This window comes from Megalobrama amblycephala, linkage group LG14 (assembly GCF_018812025.1).
Source record: "Megalobrama amblycephala isolate DHTTF-2021 linkage group LG14, ASM1881202v1, whole genome shotgun sequence".
Taxonomy (NCBI): Eukaryota; Metazoa; Chordata; class Actinopteri; order Cypriniformes; family Xenocyprididae; genus Megalobrama; species Megalobrama amblycephala.
The window spans coordinates 36,851,586-36,869,595 of NC_063057.1; the positions used below are offsets into that span (position 1 = coordinate 36,851,586).

At 37.6% G+C, this 18,010-nt stretch overlaps 2 protein-coding genes across 5 annotated transcripts; both read left to right on the forward strand.

Moving 5' to 3' along the window:
* Positions 1-234: 234 nt before the first annotated feature.
* Positions 235-5,558, forward strand: LOC125244994 (gastrula zinc finger protein XlCGF57.1-like). Of its 3 annotated transcripts, none has more exons than XM_048155407.1 (3): positions 235-534; positions 1,106-1,320; positions 4,001-5,558. In XM_048155407.1, exons 2-3 carry the CDS (start codon positions 1,164-1,166, stop codon positions 5,221-5,223), a joined length of 1,380 nt encoding a protein of 459 aa, XP_048011364.1. In that variant the 5' UTR covers positions 235-534; positions 1,106-1,163; the 3' UTR covers positions 5,224-5,558. The 3 variants fall into 3 exon arrangements, with proteins under 3 accessions (XP_048011364.1, XP_048011363.1, XP_048011362.1); XM_048155406.1 differs by having other exon boundaries at positions 235-490; XM_048155405.1 differs by having other exon boundaries at positions 235-1,320.
* A 5,334-nt stretch (positions 5,559-10,892) lies between these two features.
* On the forward strand, positions 10,893-17,508 carry LOC125244989 (gastrula zinc finger protein XlCGF57.1-like). 2 transcript variants are annotated; one of them, XM_048155396.1, is made up of 3 exons: positions 10,893-11,427; positions 11,876-12,047; positions 15,667-17,508. In XM_048155396.1, exons 2-3 carry the CDS (start codon positions 11,927-11,929, stop codon positions 17,199-17,201), a joined length of 1,656 nt encoding a protein of 551 aa, XP_048011353.1. In that variant the 5' UTR covers positions 10,893-11,427; positions 11,876-11,926; the 3' UTR covers positions 17,202-17,508. The 2 variants fall into 2 exon arrangements, with proteins under 2 accessions (XP_048011353.1, XP_048011354.1); XM_048155397.1 differs by lacking the exon at positions 10,893-11,427 and adding an exon at positions 11,598-11,647.
* The last annotated feature ends 502 nt before the right edge of the window (positions 17,509-18,010 follow it).

Genomic DNA, 18,010 nt, shown 5'->3' on the forward strand with positions numbered 1-18,010 from the left:
AATAAGACAAAAACCCTCAGAGGTTTATTTTTTGTCCTCATATCTTGAACATTAGAGGCTTTTTAACTGCATTCCTAATAAGCTTTATTCCAATAAGCTAAATCAAGAGAAATAATAATGACAAGAAAATGCAAAACAAACAGTTTTTATTGTTTGAATTTCTTAAAAAATTACAGTTTGAAAGCTGGGACTTTGAAATCATAATTCACCTGCTTTGCAAAGGGTCAATTAAGTTTATGTTTTTAATGATTTATTTAATCAATCAATCTACATTTTGAATACTGCAGAGCTCTTATAATTTCTGTAGGACATTATGCAATCCTACAGGACAGTATGTGGGAATGTACCCCGTCCTGTAGGATTTTCATTCTGTCTTGCAGGATTCCTGTATGATCCTGTATGTAAATAAAGACTTTTATTTTGATCGGATGGTGTGACGTCGTAAGGATGCGCCCCGAGCGTGCATCTGTTGTGATTCAGCTGAGGAAATGTTTGTGTTAAGTATTTTACGGTGTTTAAATCGATACAAGCAACGTAAGATAGCTAAATAATTATTTAATTTAGCATTGCAATACTTTGTATAACATAAATGAACCTTATTTTTGTTAAGTAAATCGCATCCGCTCATGAGTAACACTACAGTAAACTTGCATCTCGTTTCGCTCTCTAAATACTGAATCAGAGTTTGGTCACTGGCGAGTAGTGATGGAGAAAGGGAGCTTTTCGAAACTCCGAGTCAATTGAATCAAATACTTTGCAAAATGATTCACTGATTCGAAGCGCTTGAATAACCGCACGCTGACGACACCAGCTGCTTGTAAGCAGAACAAAAACAAACGTGTAATGACAACTTTTACAAACCAACTGCAAATTATTTTAAGTGTAATATTAAATATCTACAATGTAGATAAAGTTTGTATAATTTGCATGATGTTAATTTTTATTGCTAATTATTTTATTATTATTTTATCAGGTCATTTAAGTCCATTAACTCTGACTGACTCTCTTACCAGTGCACTGAACTACTGAACTAGATCTGATTGAAACACACCCAGAAATTTAGTTTGGATTTATTGTTCTTTCTCTTAATTATTCTCTTCTTAAGACAAACACACAGAAAAACTCATGTTGAACTGAGATCCATGTGACACACTATTACAAAGATGGAGATTATTAAAGAGGAGAGTGAAGACATGAAGATGGTGTTTATTAAAGAAGAGAGTGAAGACATAAAGTTGCCGTTTATTAAAGAGGAGAATGAAGACATGAGGATTGAAGAAACATTCAGAGTGAAACAAGAAGAAACTGAAGAACAAATAGGTTGGTTTCATTCTCAAAGATTCATATTAAATTTGTCCAATGGTGAAAAAAACAACAACTGGTGGGTATGATATGTTTTAAAAAGTCCAATCAGTCAATAATGTTGATATGTGTTGCTGATTGAGCTGAACACTGGTTAACTGAGGCACTTTAGAATGACCAAACACATCCTATATGACATTATTCAGATATCTTACGTTTCCCGAAAAGGGAACTCAAAGTCAGTGAGTGAATTCAACCTTGGTAGTCAGAATGTGCATCTAATGTGTTAGATGCGCTCTTTCCATAATAATGCGCTAAAACACAGGCAGGGTTTTCACAATCGAATGTTTTCAAATTCAATGTTTAATGCCGACCCCTATGGCCTCACACATTTTATCCCATTCACTTATTGTATGTGCCTCACTACTAACCAAGATATTTAATTGTAAAGATTATTATCATCTTTGTTCAGCTGTTAAATGAACAAGGCAACGGTGATGCAAACTTAAAAATATTTATAATTCTACTTTGATAAATACATTTGTGTTACACACAGATTAAACTTAATAATATACAAATTGCATGAGATAGTTTTATCTTCATTGTTAGACACTTATTTTAATATAGTGTAATTTTTTTAAGGACATTATAAACATTATTTTTCCCCTTGATCTGTTCTGTCGCGGTTAAGGAATTTCCCTTGCGGTATTTTTGAGTGGCTCAATAGCGCGATATGCGGTATTACCGCCATATATATATATATATATATAGAGAGAGAGAGAGAGAGAGAGAGAGAGGTCATATTCAATAACGAAACTAAATGGAGCATTGAAGTAAAGAGAATGTCAAAATAAGGGTCTACAAAACAGAACATAAACCTGACAATAAGATGGTAGAGCTATTGTTGTATGTATAATAGTTAGTTCCGATCCTCGAATCTGACTAAACAAGAATTTCTGCTGATGTTTCACGAGTATAAGCAGAACTAACATTACTCATCTCTGCGCGTTCTAGATGGGCTGTCACTCAGTGCAGTTACATTGTTGTGACACAAGGTGGCGGCAAGGGACTGTCTTTGAGTCTTTAAACCAGGGCTGGGCAAACTCGGTCCTGGAGGGCCGCTGTCCCTGCAGAGTTTAGCTGCAACCCTAATCAAACACACCTGAACCAGCTAATCAAGGTCTTCAGGATTACATGCAGGTGAGTTTTATCAGGGTTGCAGCTAAACTCTGCAGGGACGGCGGCCCTCCAGGACCGAGTTTGCCCAGCCTTGCTTTAAACCGTTCATTCAACTGCACGTTCAAAAACGCAGATTCATTCAAAGAGAAATGAAATGAAACAAGCTGTTGAAATAATTTTAACGTTGAGCGCCACTTTATAAGGCTCAGCTGACCAGTAATGCTTCGATGCTAAGGCAGAGATTTCGCTATCCTTGGACACGACAACTTTTTTTTCACGAATAAATGTCTCGGCCTGAAGGACAGACACAGGTAATTGCACGCGCTCAGTCGATCTCTCTCACATTCACTGTCTGTTTAAGCTTGTTTAGTGCAAATCTACGGAGCCTTTGTACAAATCACCATGGTACACATTATGCTATCATTATTACCTTATTTAATATTTTGTATGAAGTGTAAAACGAGAAGGACATAGCCTTTCAAAAAATAGAAAACATGCAAATATCGCGGTTGCTGCGGTTTTTGCAGTGTTCTGTGGTTGGCTCGTCAAAAGCGCGGTATTACAAAATTGCGGTTATCGCGACAGCCCTAATAAATACAAGACCAACTTTGCTTTCATCCTTGCAAAACTGCTGAAAATTATACCATTTTAAGATGGTGTTTCTAATGGTATTTCTGTGCCTCTCTCTCTGTGAAAACGGAAAGAGGCAGGGTTGTTTTTTATTTTTTTGTTATATAGCCTATATGAAGTGAAGATAATCAATGCATGCATTGACTGGACTACATTTGCGTGGCGCCTCCTGTGTTGTCATTCCCTTCATATCATGCGCAAGTGACGATTCTCTGTCAACCAATCAACGTTCTGCAGAGTGTAGCTCCACCCTTTTGGTATGGTACTATTGTGCTTGGTACCCCAACTTAAGGGTCCCAAAAAAGTGGTACGGTATGGTTCGGAATTAGGGCTATTCACAACTTTTGACAATGGAAATGATAAAAATTGTGTACCGTACCCTACTGAACCGAACCATACCGCTCAGCGGAAATTAGCCATTTACCCCTTGAGCAGGGGTCTCCAACTCTGCTCCTGAATGGCTACCATCCTGCAGAGTTTAGCTCCAATCCAGTCAAACACACCTGAACCAGCCAATCAAGGTGTTCAAGGTATAACAGGTGAGTGTGTTGAAGCTGGTTGGAACTGAAGAATGCAGTAAGGTTGCCCCTCCAGGAACAGGGTTGGCTATCTCTGCCTTAAAAGGTCAGTCTATAATTCAGATCTCCAGGGGTCAAACTGGGCTTTTTAAATAAAAGGTTTTACTGCCAGCTTGATATATTTGAGACGTTCCCTAAAAGAAGTGAAGAGTGAGCAATATTGAGAAGGCTTATCAGATTAATGTCTAATATAGTAGCTTAGTTGGTAAAGGGTCTGCTTGTATGTTGTTGTTGTTTTTTCATGTATAAATGTTTCAATGTTTGGCGCTTTGTGCCATTAAGTTGGGTTAACTTGTATCTGTCTTTTTTAGACCTGATGGCACTGAAAGAGGAGACTGAAGTGAATGAAATGGAAGAGAAAGATCAATATACAAATCATCATGATTTCATAACTGGAGAAAAATCTTTTAGTTGCTCACAGCCTGAAAAGACTGTCTCAGAAAAAAGAGCTCAAAAGGAAAGGACTAAAAATCACTTAATCTGCAAACAGTGTGGAAAAAGTTTTAAAAGAAAAGGAAACCTTAAACTCCACATGAGACTTCATAATGGAAAGAGCCCATTCATCTGTCAACAGTGTGGAAACAGATACACTAAAAATGTTAGCCTTAAAAGGCACATGAGAGTTCACGATAGAGAGAAGACTTTCACATGCTCTGAGTGTGGAAAGAGCTTCTATCAAATAGGAAACTTAATAGACCACATAAGAATTCACACTGGAGAGAAGCCTTTCACCTGCAAACAATGTGGGAAAAGTTTCAATCTAAAAGGAAATCTTAATTACCACATAAGAATTCACACTGGAGAGAAGCCTTTCACCTGCAAACAATGTGGGAAAAGTTTCAGTCAAAAAAGAAACCTATGCAGACACATGAGAACTCACACTGGAGAGAGGCTGTTTACATACACTCAGAGTGGAAATAAGACTATCATTCAAGACAGGAACCTTAAAGTTCACGAGAGAGTTCACACTGAAGAGAGACCTTTCAACTGCCAACAGTGTGGAAAGAAATACACTCACATAGGAAGTCTTAATAGACACATGAGAACTCACAATGGAGAGAAGCCTTTCCCATGTTCTCAGAGTGGAAAGACTTTTGACCAACATGAAAAACTTGAAGTCCACAAGAAAAGTCATAATGGAGAGAAACCCTACATGTGCACTCAGTGTGGAAAGAGTTTCAATCAAACAGAACACCTTAAACTCCACTTGAGAATTCACTCTGGAGAGAAACTATATACGTGCCATCAGTGTGGAAAGAGTTTCAATCAAATTGGACACTTTGTAGACCACATAAGCATTCACAGTGGAGAGAAGCCTTTCACCTGCGAACAATGTGGGAAAAGTTTCAACCGAAAAAGATACCTAAACAGGCACGTGAAAGTTCACAATGAAAAGAGGCTTTTCTCCTGCCAACAGTGTGGAAGAGCATTCACTAACAAGGGAAACCTTAGCAGGCACATGAGAACTCACAATGGGGATAAGCTTTTCACATGCCCTCAAGTGAATAGTTTGAATCAAGAAGGACAACCTTAAATTACACTTAAGAAATGACTCTGGAGTGCTTTCAGTGTGGAAAGAGTTTCAATTAAATAGGACACTTTGAAGAACACACAAGAATTCATACGGGAGAGAAGCCATTTAAGTGTTAAACACTTACCATTAGGATTCATGTATGAGAGAACTGTTTTATGCCATCAGTGTAAACAGGAATCATCATATGAATCATGTAACAACACCAGAGAAAAGCCTTTCATGAGACGTCACTGTGCAAAGACTTGCAGAAAAAAAATCAAACATTGAGGTTCACATATACTCGGGCAGAGTACTTTTTCTTTCAAGATAAAATTAAAAACTTGTACGGAAACAAATCTGTTTTCGAGGATATTTCGTGTGGTGCAAGAAACCCCCTTTAAGCATGCGTGATGTTCATAGGCTTAATTTGTGGGTGGAAAATGTCCCCACCACTTTTTGCCAGGGTAGATATTCTTCCCTCCACTTTTTGAATTATCTTGCTGCACGGATGTATCTAATACAAAAGAAACATCTCTAGTTGATTAGCAATTCATTCATTTGCATTAAACGAGGCAATCTGGCGTTGGGTGTACAGTGGCGCCCCCAGAAAATTTTAATAGGGGTGGCCAGACAAGGCCACAGCAATTCTTGGGGTGGCAAAAAAAAAAAAGAAATTAAATATGTGTATGTGTGTGTGTATATATATATATATATATATATATATATATATATATATATATAGGCCTATATGTATATACATATACATACAAAGTTAGGGAAAATTTAGATTTCTCTGGTGTACATATGTGCATTTTTAAGAAGTTTTAAGGCCAACAAATTGTATAACAATAGCTTTAAAACCATGTTAACAAATACATGCATGCACAGTTTTGAGGCAGCTTTAATCGCATGTGTGGTAATTTCATGCCTTAACTTACAACAGAGCAACGACGGTCATTGCTCGTATTCTTTTGGGCTTTATTTAAGCTATAATAAAGTAATTATGCAGCGCGCCGGCGCATTTGCGCATGCAATTCTTGAGTGCGCGCCGCGAGCACAGAATAACGGCTGATTGGACCTGTTCTTTTTTCTGAATTTTACTGACATAGTCTGACAACATCTCATCTGACCGCAGTTCACTGTTGTTCAGCTGAAGCTCCCTCGTCGTCACTTGTAGCCTATCTTTTCCAATTTTCATTGATTCAACTTATTCGTTCAAAAAGCTGATTCATTCAGTAAAGAAACGGCGCCATTTGTTGCTCAGGGACGCAATACAATGCTCTGGATTTGATCTGAACTATATTCGTTGGCGAAATTGTGCAAAAACAGGCAATGATGTCTAAAATGTAAACATGAATAAAATTTATATAACATTTGTTATGCTGATATCTGGAGAAAAACGGCACTCTTCATGTGATATTTATTAACACAGTGAAAGCGTGCACTCTAAATGCGCACCGACACTTGTCTAATCTACAAGACAACATCACATACAGGGATGTCAGATCGATTGTGCATCGTTTAAACAACAATTATGATAAAATCGTAGACTAAATATATCGCACACCCCTACCCTACCCTCTTCACAGTATAAATAACATTTGAAATTCAGGTCTGTAGACATTACTATTTAGACTCTTGGTGGCAGTGAAACAGCTACTCTGGTGGCATCAGTCAATCTATCTTTTTTGGTGGCATTTTATTTTCTTTCACTTCATGAACTTGTGAATTTACATTATGCATTTAAATTAATAGTACCAAATGCAAAATCATACTGGGGTGGCCACAGGGGTGGCCAGAGTTTATGCAGGGGTGGCCGTGGGGGTGTATTGTTTTTTAAATCATATTGAGTGCTCTTTGCCGCTGTTTTCAGTGGCGCAACAATGTTTTCTTGGTGCTTTTCTTGGTCTTCACACGGACGAGCCCTTCAATCTAACGCTGTTGCGGAGACTCTTAATTCCAGTGAAATCACAAAATAAAATACACATAAACGAGTCCCTGCTCTTGATAAAATAAGAAAAAAATAAAATACATTATACAAGGGCGGATTAGAACCCAGAACATCTGGCACGCTGAACAAAAAATCCCCCATTAGTCCATTAGGATGATCCACTTATTTATTGACTAATGTAAATACTCTCGAGACTAACAATATATTGTATTATAGTAGATGTAAGGATGAAACTATCATATTAAACATGAGGTCTATGTCAATAAATTTTGGCGATGTTTCAGATGGTATGGCAAGAATTGGCAAACACATGAATCACAATTATGGATATGGGTCACTCGTTCGTGAGCACTTAACCTCATCCTGAAAAAAAATTCCTATACCTATCCTTTCACTTTTTTTTATCCCTCTCTGTTGTAGCTTATGATACTCTGAGCACTGCCTAAAACTTGTATTGTGTACACTTCTTGTGTATTCCTCACTTGTAAGTCGCTTTGGATAAAAGCGTCTGCCAAATGAAAAAATGTAATGTAAATTAAGGGTGTTTTCACATTAGCACTTTTGGTGCGCACCCGGGTTCGATTGACGTCAGAGTTCGGTACGTTTGGATGATGTGAACACTGTCTTCTGAACTCGATTGAGCACCCCGAGTCCGCTTAAAAAGGGTGGTCTGGGGTGTGAGACCCAAGTGAACTCCAGTACGGTTCGCTGCTTACATGAACGCAAACGTACCATATTGCGGAAGTGAACCGCTATTAATGCCGTATTATTTGATAAAAATGTGTTGTCTGTGTGTGTGTTTCGCTCACTTTCCGACGAGCGTGACAGACATGCTGCAAGCAGAGAGCATTTCTGCTCGCCTTCAGCGTTGTACATTCGCGGCAGATAGACGCAAGTGCCGTTATGAACAAAACCAACGGTTCAAAAACAAAAATATAAAAGTGAGGAGAACAACGTTATGCATTTTACCGCCTTTTCCTGCGCCATCATTATTAAGCAACAGAGTAAACAGCTGCTGGTTTGATGACGCAAACGAACCGCAGGTCGAACCCAAATAATATAATATGAAGACAGTGGGGGCAGGGGGAGCAGTTGAACTCGGGTTCAGTCCAGGCAATCGAGCCAAGTTAATGTTCTGGGCCGGAGCATGCTTACATCACATATGATGCAACTTCTTGGAGGAAAAAAGCACTTTCGCTAAGATACTGCCTAATAGATTTATTATTTATGCAACACAGTGATTTTCACTTGCACGTATTAATGGATCATTACGAAGGAAGCTGACGTTAATGGAGAAATGGTGAGATCAAAAAAGGTGAGAACCAGACCTGTTATATACAAATACACTAAAATTAAATTATTTGAAAAGTGCACTATCCATGTAGTAAAGATATTTGTTGTCATAATGATAGCGCACACAAAAGTAGTAGCTGTTCCATGTTCTGGCAAGGTAAGTTCTCATACTGCATGCATACTGTGAAAATTAAAGGTGCCCTAGAATTAAATATTGAATTTACCTCGGCATAGTTAAATAACAAGAGTTCAGTACATGGAAAAGACATGCACTGAGTTTCAAACTCCATTGTTTCCTCCTTCTTATATAAATCTCATTCGTTTAAAAGACCTCCGAAGAACAGGCGAAGCTCAACATAACACAGACTGTTACGTAACATTCGGGATCATTAATATGTACGCCCCCAATACTTGCATATGCCAGCCCATGTTCAAGTCATTATGCTGCGTTCACACCGAACGCGTCTGGGGCGTCTGATTTACATGTTAAGTCAATGCAAACAATGCAGACATCCTGCGGCGCGGATTGTACCGCTAAAAGCGGCCGTCATCCAGACGCAGCTCCTGGAGTAAATGGTGAAACTCACCAAACTGGGAGCGTCTCTGGACAATCTTGTGAACCCAGACACGGCGAGCCCGCCGACGCCGCTGATGGACTTTCCGAAGTAAATAAATCCAACCCACTCTCTCAGCAACATCCATATCCGCCATTATCAAGCAAGGAGCACAGGTATTGCGGCAGACAGAAGCTCCTCCCATGATGCGAATTCGCGTCTTAACACACTTTGTTTAGACGCACGAATTGAGCGAATTTTACGTGCGTCTGAAGCGCCTGACTTCAAAATGTTCAAGCGTCCAACTAGACGCGTCTGGCGCGAATTTGAAGCCCCAGACGCGTTCGGTGTGAACGCAGCATTAGACAAGGGTAGAACGTCTGGATCTGTGCACAGCTGAATCATCAGACAGCGAAAAATGGCAGATGGAGTAATAATAACTGACATGATCCATGATATCATGATATTTTTAGTGATATTTGTGAATTGTCTTTCTAAATGTTTCGTTAGCATGTTGCTAATGTACTGTTAAATGTGGTTAAAGTTACCATCGTTTCTTACTGTATTCACGGAGACAAGAGCCGTCGCTATTTTCATTTTTAAACACTTGCAGTCTGTATAATTCATAAACACAACTTCATTCTTTAGAAATCTCCTCAACAGTGTGTAATGTTAGCTTTAGCCACGGAGCATAGCCTCAAACTCATTCAGAATCAAATGTAAACATTCAAATAAATACAATACTCACATGATCCGATGTATGCATGCAGCATGCATGACGAACATCTTGTAAAGATCCATTTTGAGGGTTATATTAGCTGTGTGAACTTTGTTTATGCTGTTAAAGGCAAGCGCGAGCTCCGGGGGCGGGGGAGCATGAGATTTAAAGGGGCCGCACATCCTAAATCGGCTCATTTATAATGATGCCCCAAAATAGGCAGTTAAAAAAAGGAATAAAAAAAAAATCTTGAGCTGAAACTTCACAGACACATTCAGGGGACACCTTAGACTTATATTACATCTTTTAAAAAGAAGTTCTAGGGCACCTTTAATCCTGTCTCTCTAAGCAATACAAAAAATAAATTTCCAAAACTTTTAAAGGTGCCCTAGAATGCTTTTTCAGAAGATGTAATATAAGTCTGATGGGGTGTTCACACCAGACGCAACTTCCGTGAATAAAACGCGCTATTCGCACGTAGATGGATGCTTGGACATTTTGAGTTTACTCGCTTCATTCGCGCGTGAAATTCACTTCACAACAGACGCGAATTCGCGTCATGAGAGGGGCTCTCCCACTCCTTTATGTGTCCCAGACTCTTCCACTTCTTTCTGCACACTTCCTCTGAATAAACACATCAACTTGTCAGGGGGAAATAGTTGTAAATTACAGCGAATAAGCTCAATTGGTCGGCTTTAGCTAGCTTGTAGTCTCAATATGTATATTTATATAGCTCAAATTGAGTAAAGACCGTTTTTTACAACTTGCCAGATTGTCCGACCTCCTCACTCACATTCTTTCAAGCAAGATCCTTTTTATTTCTGTTTCTATAAAAGTATGAAGATGTACAGCGACGATGATTTTGTCCTCCATGTTGTTTCGGATTTCTGCCTCCGCTTGCTACGTCACGTCACTACTAGAACAAGCTTCTGATTGGTTAACGCGGCGCGAATTTTCGCCAAAAGTTCAGATTTTTCAACTTGCGCGTCAAACGCCCGAAACGCTCAATTCGCACCGCAGGATGTCTATTCGTGTCTTTGCATTGACTTAACATGTAAATCACTCGCGCTTAACGCTTCATTCGCGTCTGGTTTGAACGTACCATAAGGTGTCCCCTGAATGTGTCTGTGAAGTTTCAGCTCAAAATACCCCATAGATTTTTTTAATTCATTTTTTTAACTGCCTATTTTGGGGCATAATTAAATAATTAATTGACTTGATGACAACAAAACTGCCAAGTTTCTGCTTTCAAACGAGACCACACTTACTTGTTGTGTGGTCTTATTTGTGCAAAGGATTCATGAACTGTATCTGCTTTATTTTGGGTGTGACGTTTCTTTTTTTTTTTTTCTTTTTTTTCCCTCCTTCCTTCCTCTCCTTCCAAACAAAAAATATATAAGTTTCAATACTGACACAAGCATGAACTCTGCTCTATTAATTCATAGACTATTTTAAACTCTACTGACTTATAAATCACATTTGCTACTATCTGTTTTTAATTCTGGTACAAATGAATTCTTTACTCAACATTATAGTTAAAAAAATCATACATGCTTTCATTAGTTGTTAATACTTAGCCTATTCATCAAATCATTGGACAACATACATTTAATTATTTCACAGTGTGAACGGGACTTTTATTTTGATCTGGTGATGTGACGTCATAAGGCTGCGCCGCGCTCATGCGTCTGTTGTTTAGCTGAAGAAAGGTTTGTGGTTTAAATCGATTTTTTAGTTTTACAGCTTGATAATATAATTTAACATTGCAATGAATTGTCTAACATAAATAAACAGTGTTTATATTAAGTAAATCGCATCATTTCACGAGTAACAGTAAACAGTCAGTTGAATCAAATACTTTGCAAATGATTCAGTGATTCGAAGCGCTCGATTCACCGCACACTGACGACACCAGCTGCTCAAAACACTGTAAATGTAACGAGAACAAACACTAACATGTGTAATGACAACTTTTACTAACCAACTGCTAATGTTTGTATTATTCTTTTTAAATAATCAGATCATTTAAGTCCATTAACTCTCACTATGACTCTCACCAGTGCGCTGAACTACTGAACTAGAGCTGATTGAGACGCACCCAGAGATTTAGTTTGGATTTATTTTTCTTTCTGTTAATTATTCTCATCTTAAACACAGGAAAAACTCCTGGTGAAGCGACTGAGATCCACGTGACACACTATTGTAAAGATGGAGTTTATTAAAGAAGAGATTGAAGACATAAAGATGGAGTTTATTAAAGAGGAGATTGAAGACATAAAGATTGAAGAAACAATCAGTGTGAAACAAGAAGAAACTGAGGAACAAACAGGTTGATTTCATCCTCAAAGCTTTTTAATGATTCTTATTAAATTTGTCCAAGGGTATTAAGCTCTTTGTCTTCTGTATTATTCAACAAAATAAGCAATAAATCATTGTTTAGTAGGGGTGGGAATCTTTAGACGCCTCACGACCCGATTCCGAGTCCAATTCCAAAACAATTCTTGTTCTAATCTTTCTTATTAATTGATCTTAAAATTTTAAGTCTTTTATTCATGTAATTATTAGTACTTTTTAAAATAATACATAAAGAAAACAAATTAAAATATTTGCATGTTAAAAATATCAATTTTTAGTTTAATAAATATAGCTAATGACAATATTATGGAAGAGGATTAGGGCCAAGCAATAATAAAAAAATAAAACCATCTTGAGATTAAAGTTGTTAAATTTCGAGAAAAAAGTCGAGATAAAATGTTGAGAATAAAGTCATTAAATTATGAGAAAAAAGTAGTTAAATTACAAGAAAAAAGTAGTTAAATTACGAGAACAAATTCGTTAAATTATGAGAAAAATGTCGTTAAATTTCGAGATTTAACGAATTTGTTCTCGTAATTTAATGAGTTTATTCTCAACATTTTATCTCGGCTTTTTTCTCGAAATTTAACGACATTTTTCTCATAATTTAATGACTTTATTCTCAACAATTTATCTCAACCTTTTTCTCGTAATTTAACGAGTTTATTCTCAACATTTTATTTAGACTTTTTTCTCGAAATTTAACAACTTTAATCTCTGAGATGGTTTTATTTTTTTATTATTGCTTGGCCCTAATACTCTTCCGTACAATATGAAACATAAAAGTTAGTTTAAAAAAAAAAAACATATTACAAGCAAGAGAATCTGAATAAGAGTATCTGAACAATTTCCATTCAAGAAAAGTGAGTAATTTTTCTCTTTCTCAGCTTCACTGTTTATTACTGATGACATTATAGACAGTGGGAGATTCAAACTAATGCGCAGATCTCAAATGTCCTTGAAATTCTCTTCAAACTTTCCAAACTTTATGAAAGATTATTTTATGTAAAGTTCATCTGGTGTGTGTGTGGAATTGGAAGCTTTTCTCCCACAGATTGTATATTATGACCAATACAATATTAGATTAGAAACATAAACTGTGCTTTCCTGTAGGCCAGGCCTGTATATGCGTTGCATGCCTTCCTCTGCAGACTACTTTACTCTCATGTGTCGCTTGACCAAGATGCAATTGCAGTATTTGCGGTTAAAAAAAATAGCATTTTATCATGTTGTGATGTTATCGCAAATGCAATTAGTTGTTCAGCACTAGTGACAAAATGTTAAAGTTCCTACGGTTTTAGAAATATATGGATGGGGAAAAAGATCGACATTTACTGAAATAGCCAAATTTATGCTTTTCTTTTTAATTTATAAAAGTTGTAATTTATTTACTCAATGCTTGAGACAGTCACACCATAGGACAATTTTGAGACTTGGCTAAATAAATAATAATAAAAAAATGTCTAATAACAAAGCAGTATTTGTAACAACAGGTCCATGTAAAAAAAAATGTTGCATTTTAAGTGATGACAATGCTAATTTTATTAATTTTTATCTTGTGTGACACTGAAAATGCCATGTCATGTCAACAACCCAATTAACTTAATTCAGCGTTGACTGATAGGCATCTGCTTTCAAATTATCCTCTTCAAATTTGTGTTTATGGTCTGAAGAGCATTATGCTGCATTTACATGTTTTGCAGCAATGAGCATTGTAGGCCTGTTGAGCGCATAAACACAAAGGCCAATCTGAAGTGTTCAAGCTCAGAATAAAACGGTTCATTGACTGAGTTCTGCACGCTCATAAATCATCTCATTACCAACAAAGTGTAGGCATGATGTAAATAACTAGAAATTGTATTATAAGGCATTGAGTAATTTGGCTATAACAGGAGTTTCTGCAAGAGTACAGAATATTTAACAAGTTATGAAGTAAAATATCTAGCTTCCGCCAGACTACCTTCCATATTCAAGTTACGAAGAAAGTGTAAAAAGCTTACACTACATCCTACGTCTTCCCTATTCAACTTGCGGAAAAAGTCTAACTGATGCAACGCCAGTTTACACTTTCTTTGTAACTTGAATATGGAAGGAAGTCTGGTGTAAGCTAGATATTTTACTAAACAGACAAAGCAGTTCGGTGCGATTTTGAATGGTACGCTCTGATCAGGCTTGCGTTTCCAACGCTGTCAGTACCCTTCCTTGATAGGCGTGGTGTATCCGGACAGTAGTGATCTATGTCATACTCGCGCGAAGAATAAACAACAATGGAGGACATACAGCAGATCTTGTTCTTGCTTCTTGGCTTGAGAGGCTGTCTGTCACAAGAAGAAGACGAGCTTTGATTGCTGCAAACCAACATTCGGCGTTTCAGAATACCAAGTACACAAAGTTCAGACGTCCATACAGCAGCACCTACAAGCAAGCGTCAATAGAGGAGAAAATCCACGTAATTAAAAAAAATGGTTTATTTATAAAAAAGTGAAAAGTTTCATAACTTTATATTTTTATTTTAACTTTACCGTTGTACTTAGTGCACTGTACATTTGACTTAATTGTTTGCTTGTCTTTATTTCGTATTGTATAGCTTCTCATACTTATAATTTTATAATGGTTATTATTGATAATTAAAACTGACTTTTAACAAAAAGAGAGGGTTGTTTTGTCTTATTTCATTTTATTATAGGCTACATACAGTGAAGATAATCAGAGTACATATGCACATATTGCCTGAACCACACAGTTTCATATTTTTTAAAATGAAAACAAAAGAGGAGGTTTTTTTTTATATTTTATTTTGTTATATAGCCTACATGAAGTGAAGATAATTAATGCACGTATTGCCTGGACCACATTTGTGTGGCGCCTCTTCTGTTGTCATTCCCCTCATATCACGTGCAAGTGGCGATTCTCTGTCAACCAATCAACGTTCTGCAGAGTGTAGCTCCACCCTTTTGGTATGGTACTATTGTGCTTGGTACCCCAACGAAAGGGTCCCAAAAAAAGTGGTACAGTACGGTTCAGTATTAGGGCTATTCACAACTTTTGACAATAGAACAGCAAAAATTGCATACCATACTCTACTAAACAGAACCATACCGCTCAGCGGAAATTAGCCATTTACCCCTTGAGCAGGGGTCTCCAACTCTGCTCCTGAATGGCTACCATCCTGCAGAGTTTAGCTCCAATCCAGTCAAACACACCTGAACCAGCCAATCAAGGTGTTCAAGGTATAACAGGTGAGTGTGTTGAAGCTGGTGGAACTGAAGAATGCAGTAAGGTTGCCCCTCCAGGAACAGGGTTGGCTATCTCTGCCTTAAAAGTTCAGTCTATAATTCAGATCTCCAGGGGTCAAACTGGGCTTTTTAAATAAAAGGTTTTACTGCCAGCTTGATATATTTGAGACGTTCCCTAAATGAAGTGAAGAGTGAGCAATATTGAGAAGTCTTCTCAGATTAACGCCTCTTATAGTAGCTTAGTTGGTAAAGGGTCTACTTGTATGTTGTTGTTGTTTTTTCATGTATAAATGTTTCATGCCAGTTGCTTTGCCAATAAATGCTAGTAATGAGGTTAACTTCTATTGTCTTTTTTAGACCTGATGGCACTGAAAGAGGAGACTGAAGTGAATGAAATGGAAGAGAAAGATCAATATACAAATCATCATGATTTCATAACTGCAGAAAAATCTCTTAGTTGCTCACAGCCTGAAAAGACTTCCTCAAGGACTAGAGGCAACTTTATCTGCAAACAGTGTGGAAAGAGATTTATAAGAAAAGGAAACCTTAAAGCCCACATGAGACTTCATAATGGAAAGAGCCCATTTATCTGTCAACAGTGTGGAAACAGATACACTAAAAAAGTTAGCCTTAAAAAGCACATGAGAGTTCACGATAGAGAGAAGGTTTTCGCATGCTCTGAGTGTGGAAAGACTTTTGATCAACAAGGAAAACTTAAATACCACATGAGAATTCATACAGGAGAGAAACCCTACACATGCTCTCAGTGTGGAAGGAGCTTCTATCAAATAGGACACTTAAAAGACCACATAAGAATTCACAGTGGAGAGAAGCCTTTCACCTGCAAACAATGTGGGAGAAGTTTCAATCAAAAAAGAAACCTATGCAGGCACATGAGAACTCACACTGGAGAGATGCTGTTTACATACACTCAGAGTGGAAAGACTATCATTCAAGACAAGAACCTTAAAGTTCTCAAGAGAGTTCACACTGAAGAGAGACCTTTCAAGTGCCAACAGTGTGGAAACAAATACACTCACATAGGAAGTCTTAATAGACACATGAGAACTCACAATGGAGAGAAGCCTTTCCCATGCTCTCAGAGTGGAAAGACTTTTGACCATCATGAAAAACTTCAAGTCCTCAAGAAAAGTCATAATGGAGAGAAACCCTACATGTGCACTCAGTGTGGAAAGAGTTTCAATCAGAAAGGACACCTTAAACTCCACTTGAGAATTCACTCTGGAGAGAAACTATATACGTGCCATCAGTGTGGAAAGAGTTTCAATCAAATTGGACACTTTAAAGACCACATAAGAATTCACACTGGAGAGAAGCCTTTCACCTGTGAACAATGTGGGAAAAGTTTCAACCAAAAAAGAAACCTATCCAGGCATATGCAAACTCACACTAGAGAGAAGCTTTATACATTCCATAAGTGTGGAAAGACTTTTGACCAACATGAAAAACTTCAAGTCCACATGATAATTCTTACTGGAGAGAAACCCTACCCTTGCCCTCAGTGTGGAAAGAGTTTCAATCAAACAGAACACCTTAAACTCCACATGATAATTCATACTGGAGAGAAACCCTACAAATGCTCACAGTGTGGAAAGAGTTTCAGTCAAACGGGACACTTTGAAGACCACATAAGCATTCACAGTGGAGAGAAGCCTTTCACCTGCAAGCAATGTGGAAAAAGTTTCAACCGAAAAAGAAACCTATACAGGCACGTGATAGTTCACACTGAAAAGAGGCTTATCTCCTGCCAACAGTGTGGAAGAGCATTCACTAACAAAGGAAGCCTTAGCAGGCACATGAGAACTCACAATGGAGATAAGCTTTTCACATGCCCTCAGGTGAATAGTTTGAATCAAGAAGGACAACCTTAAATTACACTTAAGAAATCACTCTGGAGTGCTTTCAGTGTGGAAAGAGTTTCAATTAAATAGGACACTTCGAAGACCACACAAGAATTTACAGTGGAGAGAAGCCATTTAAGTGTTGTCACTGTGAAAAGACTTTTTAAATATAAATCAACACTTACTTACCATTAGGATTCATGTATGAGAGAACTGTTTTATGCCATCAGTGTAGACAGGAATCTTCTTATGAATCATGTAACAGCACCAGAGAAAAGCCTTTCATGAACTGTCACTGTGCAAAGACTTGCAGAAATAAATCAAACATTGAGGTTCACATATACTCAGGCAGAGTACTTTTTCTTTCAAGATAAAATTAAAGGCTTGTACGGAAACAAATCTGTTTTCGAGGATATTTCGTGTGGTGCAAGAAACCCCCTTTAAGCATGCGTGATGTTCATAGGCCTAATTTGTGGGTGGAACATGTCCCCACCACTTTTTGCCAGGGTAGATATTCTTCCCACCACTTTTTTAAAAACATCTTGCGGCACGGATGTGTCTAACACAAAAGAAACATCTCTAGTTGATTAGCAATTCATTCATTTGCGTTAAACGAGACAATCTGGCGTTGGGGTGTGTTGTTTTTGAAATCATATTGAGTGCTCTTTCTCGCTGTTATCAGTGGTGCAACAACATTTCCTTGGCGCTTTTCTTGGTCTTCACACGGACGAGCCCTTCAATCTAATGCTGTTGCAGAGACTATTAATTCCGGTGAAATCACAAAACAAAATACACATAAACATGTCCCTGCTCTTGATAAACAATCACTGATGAACATT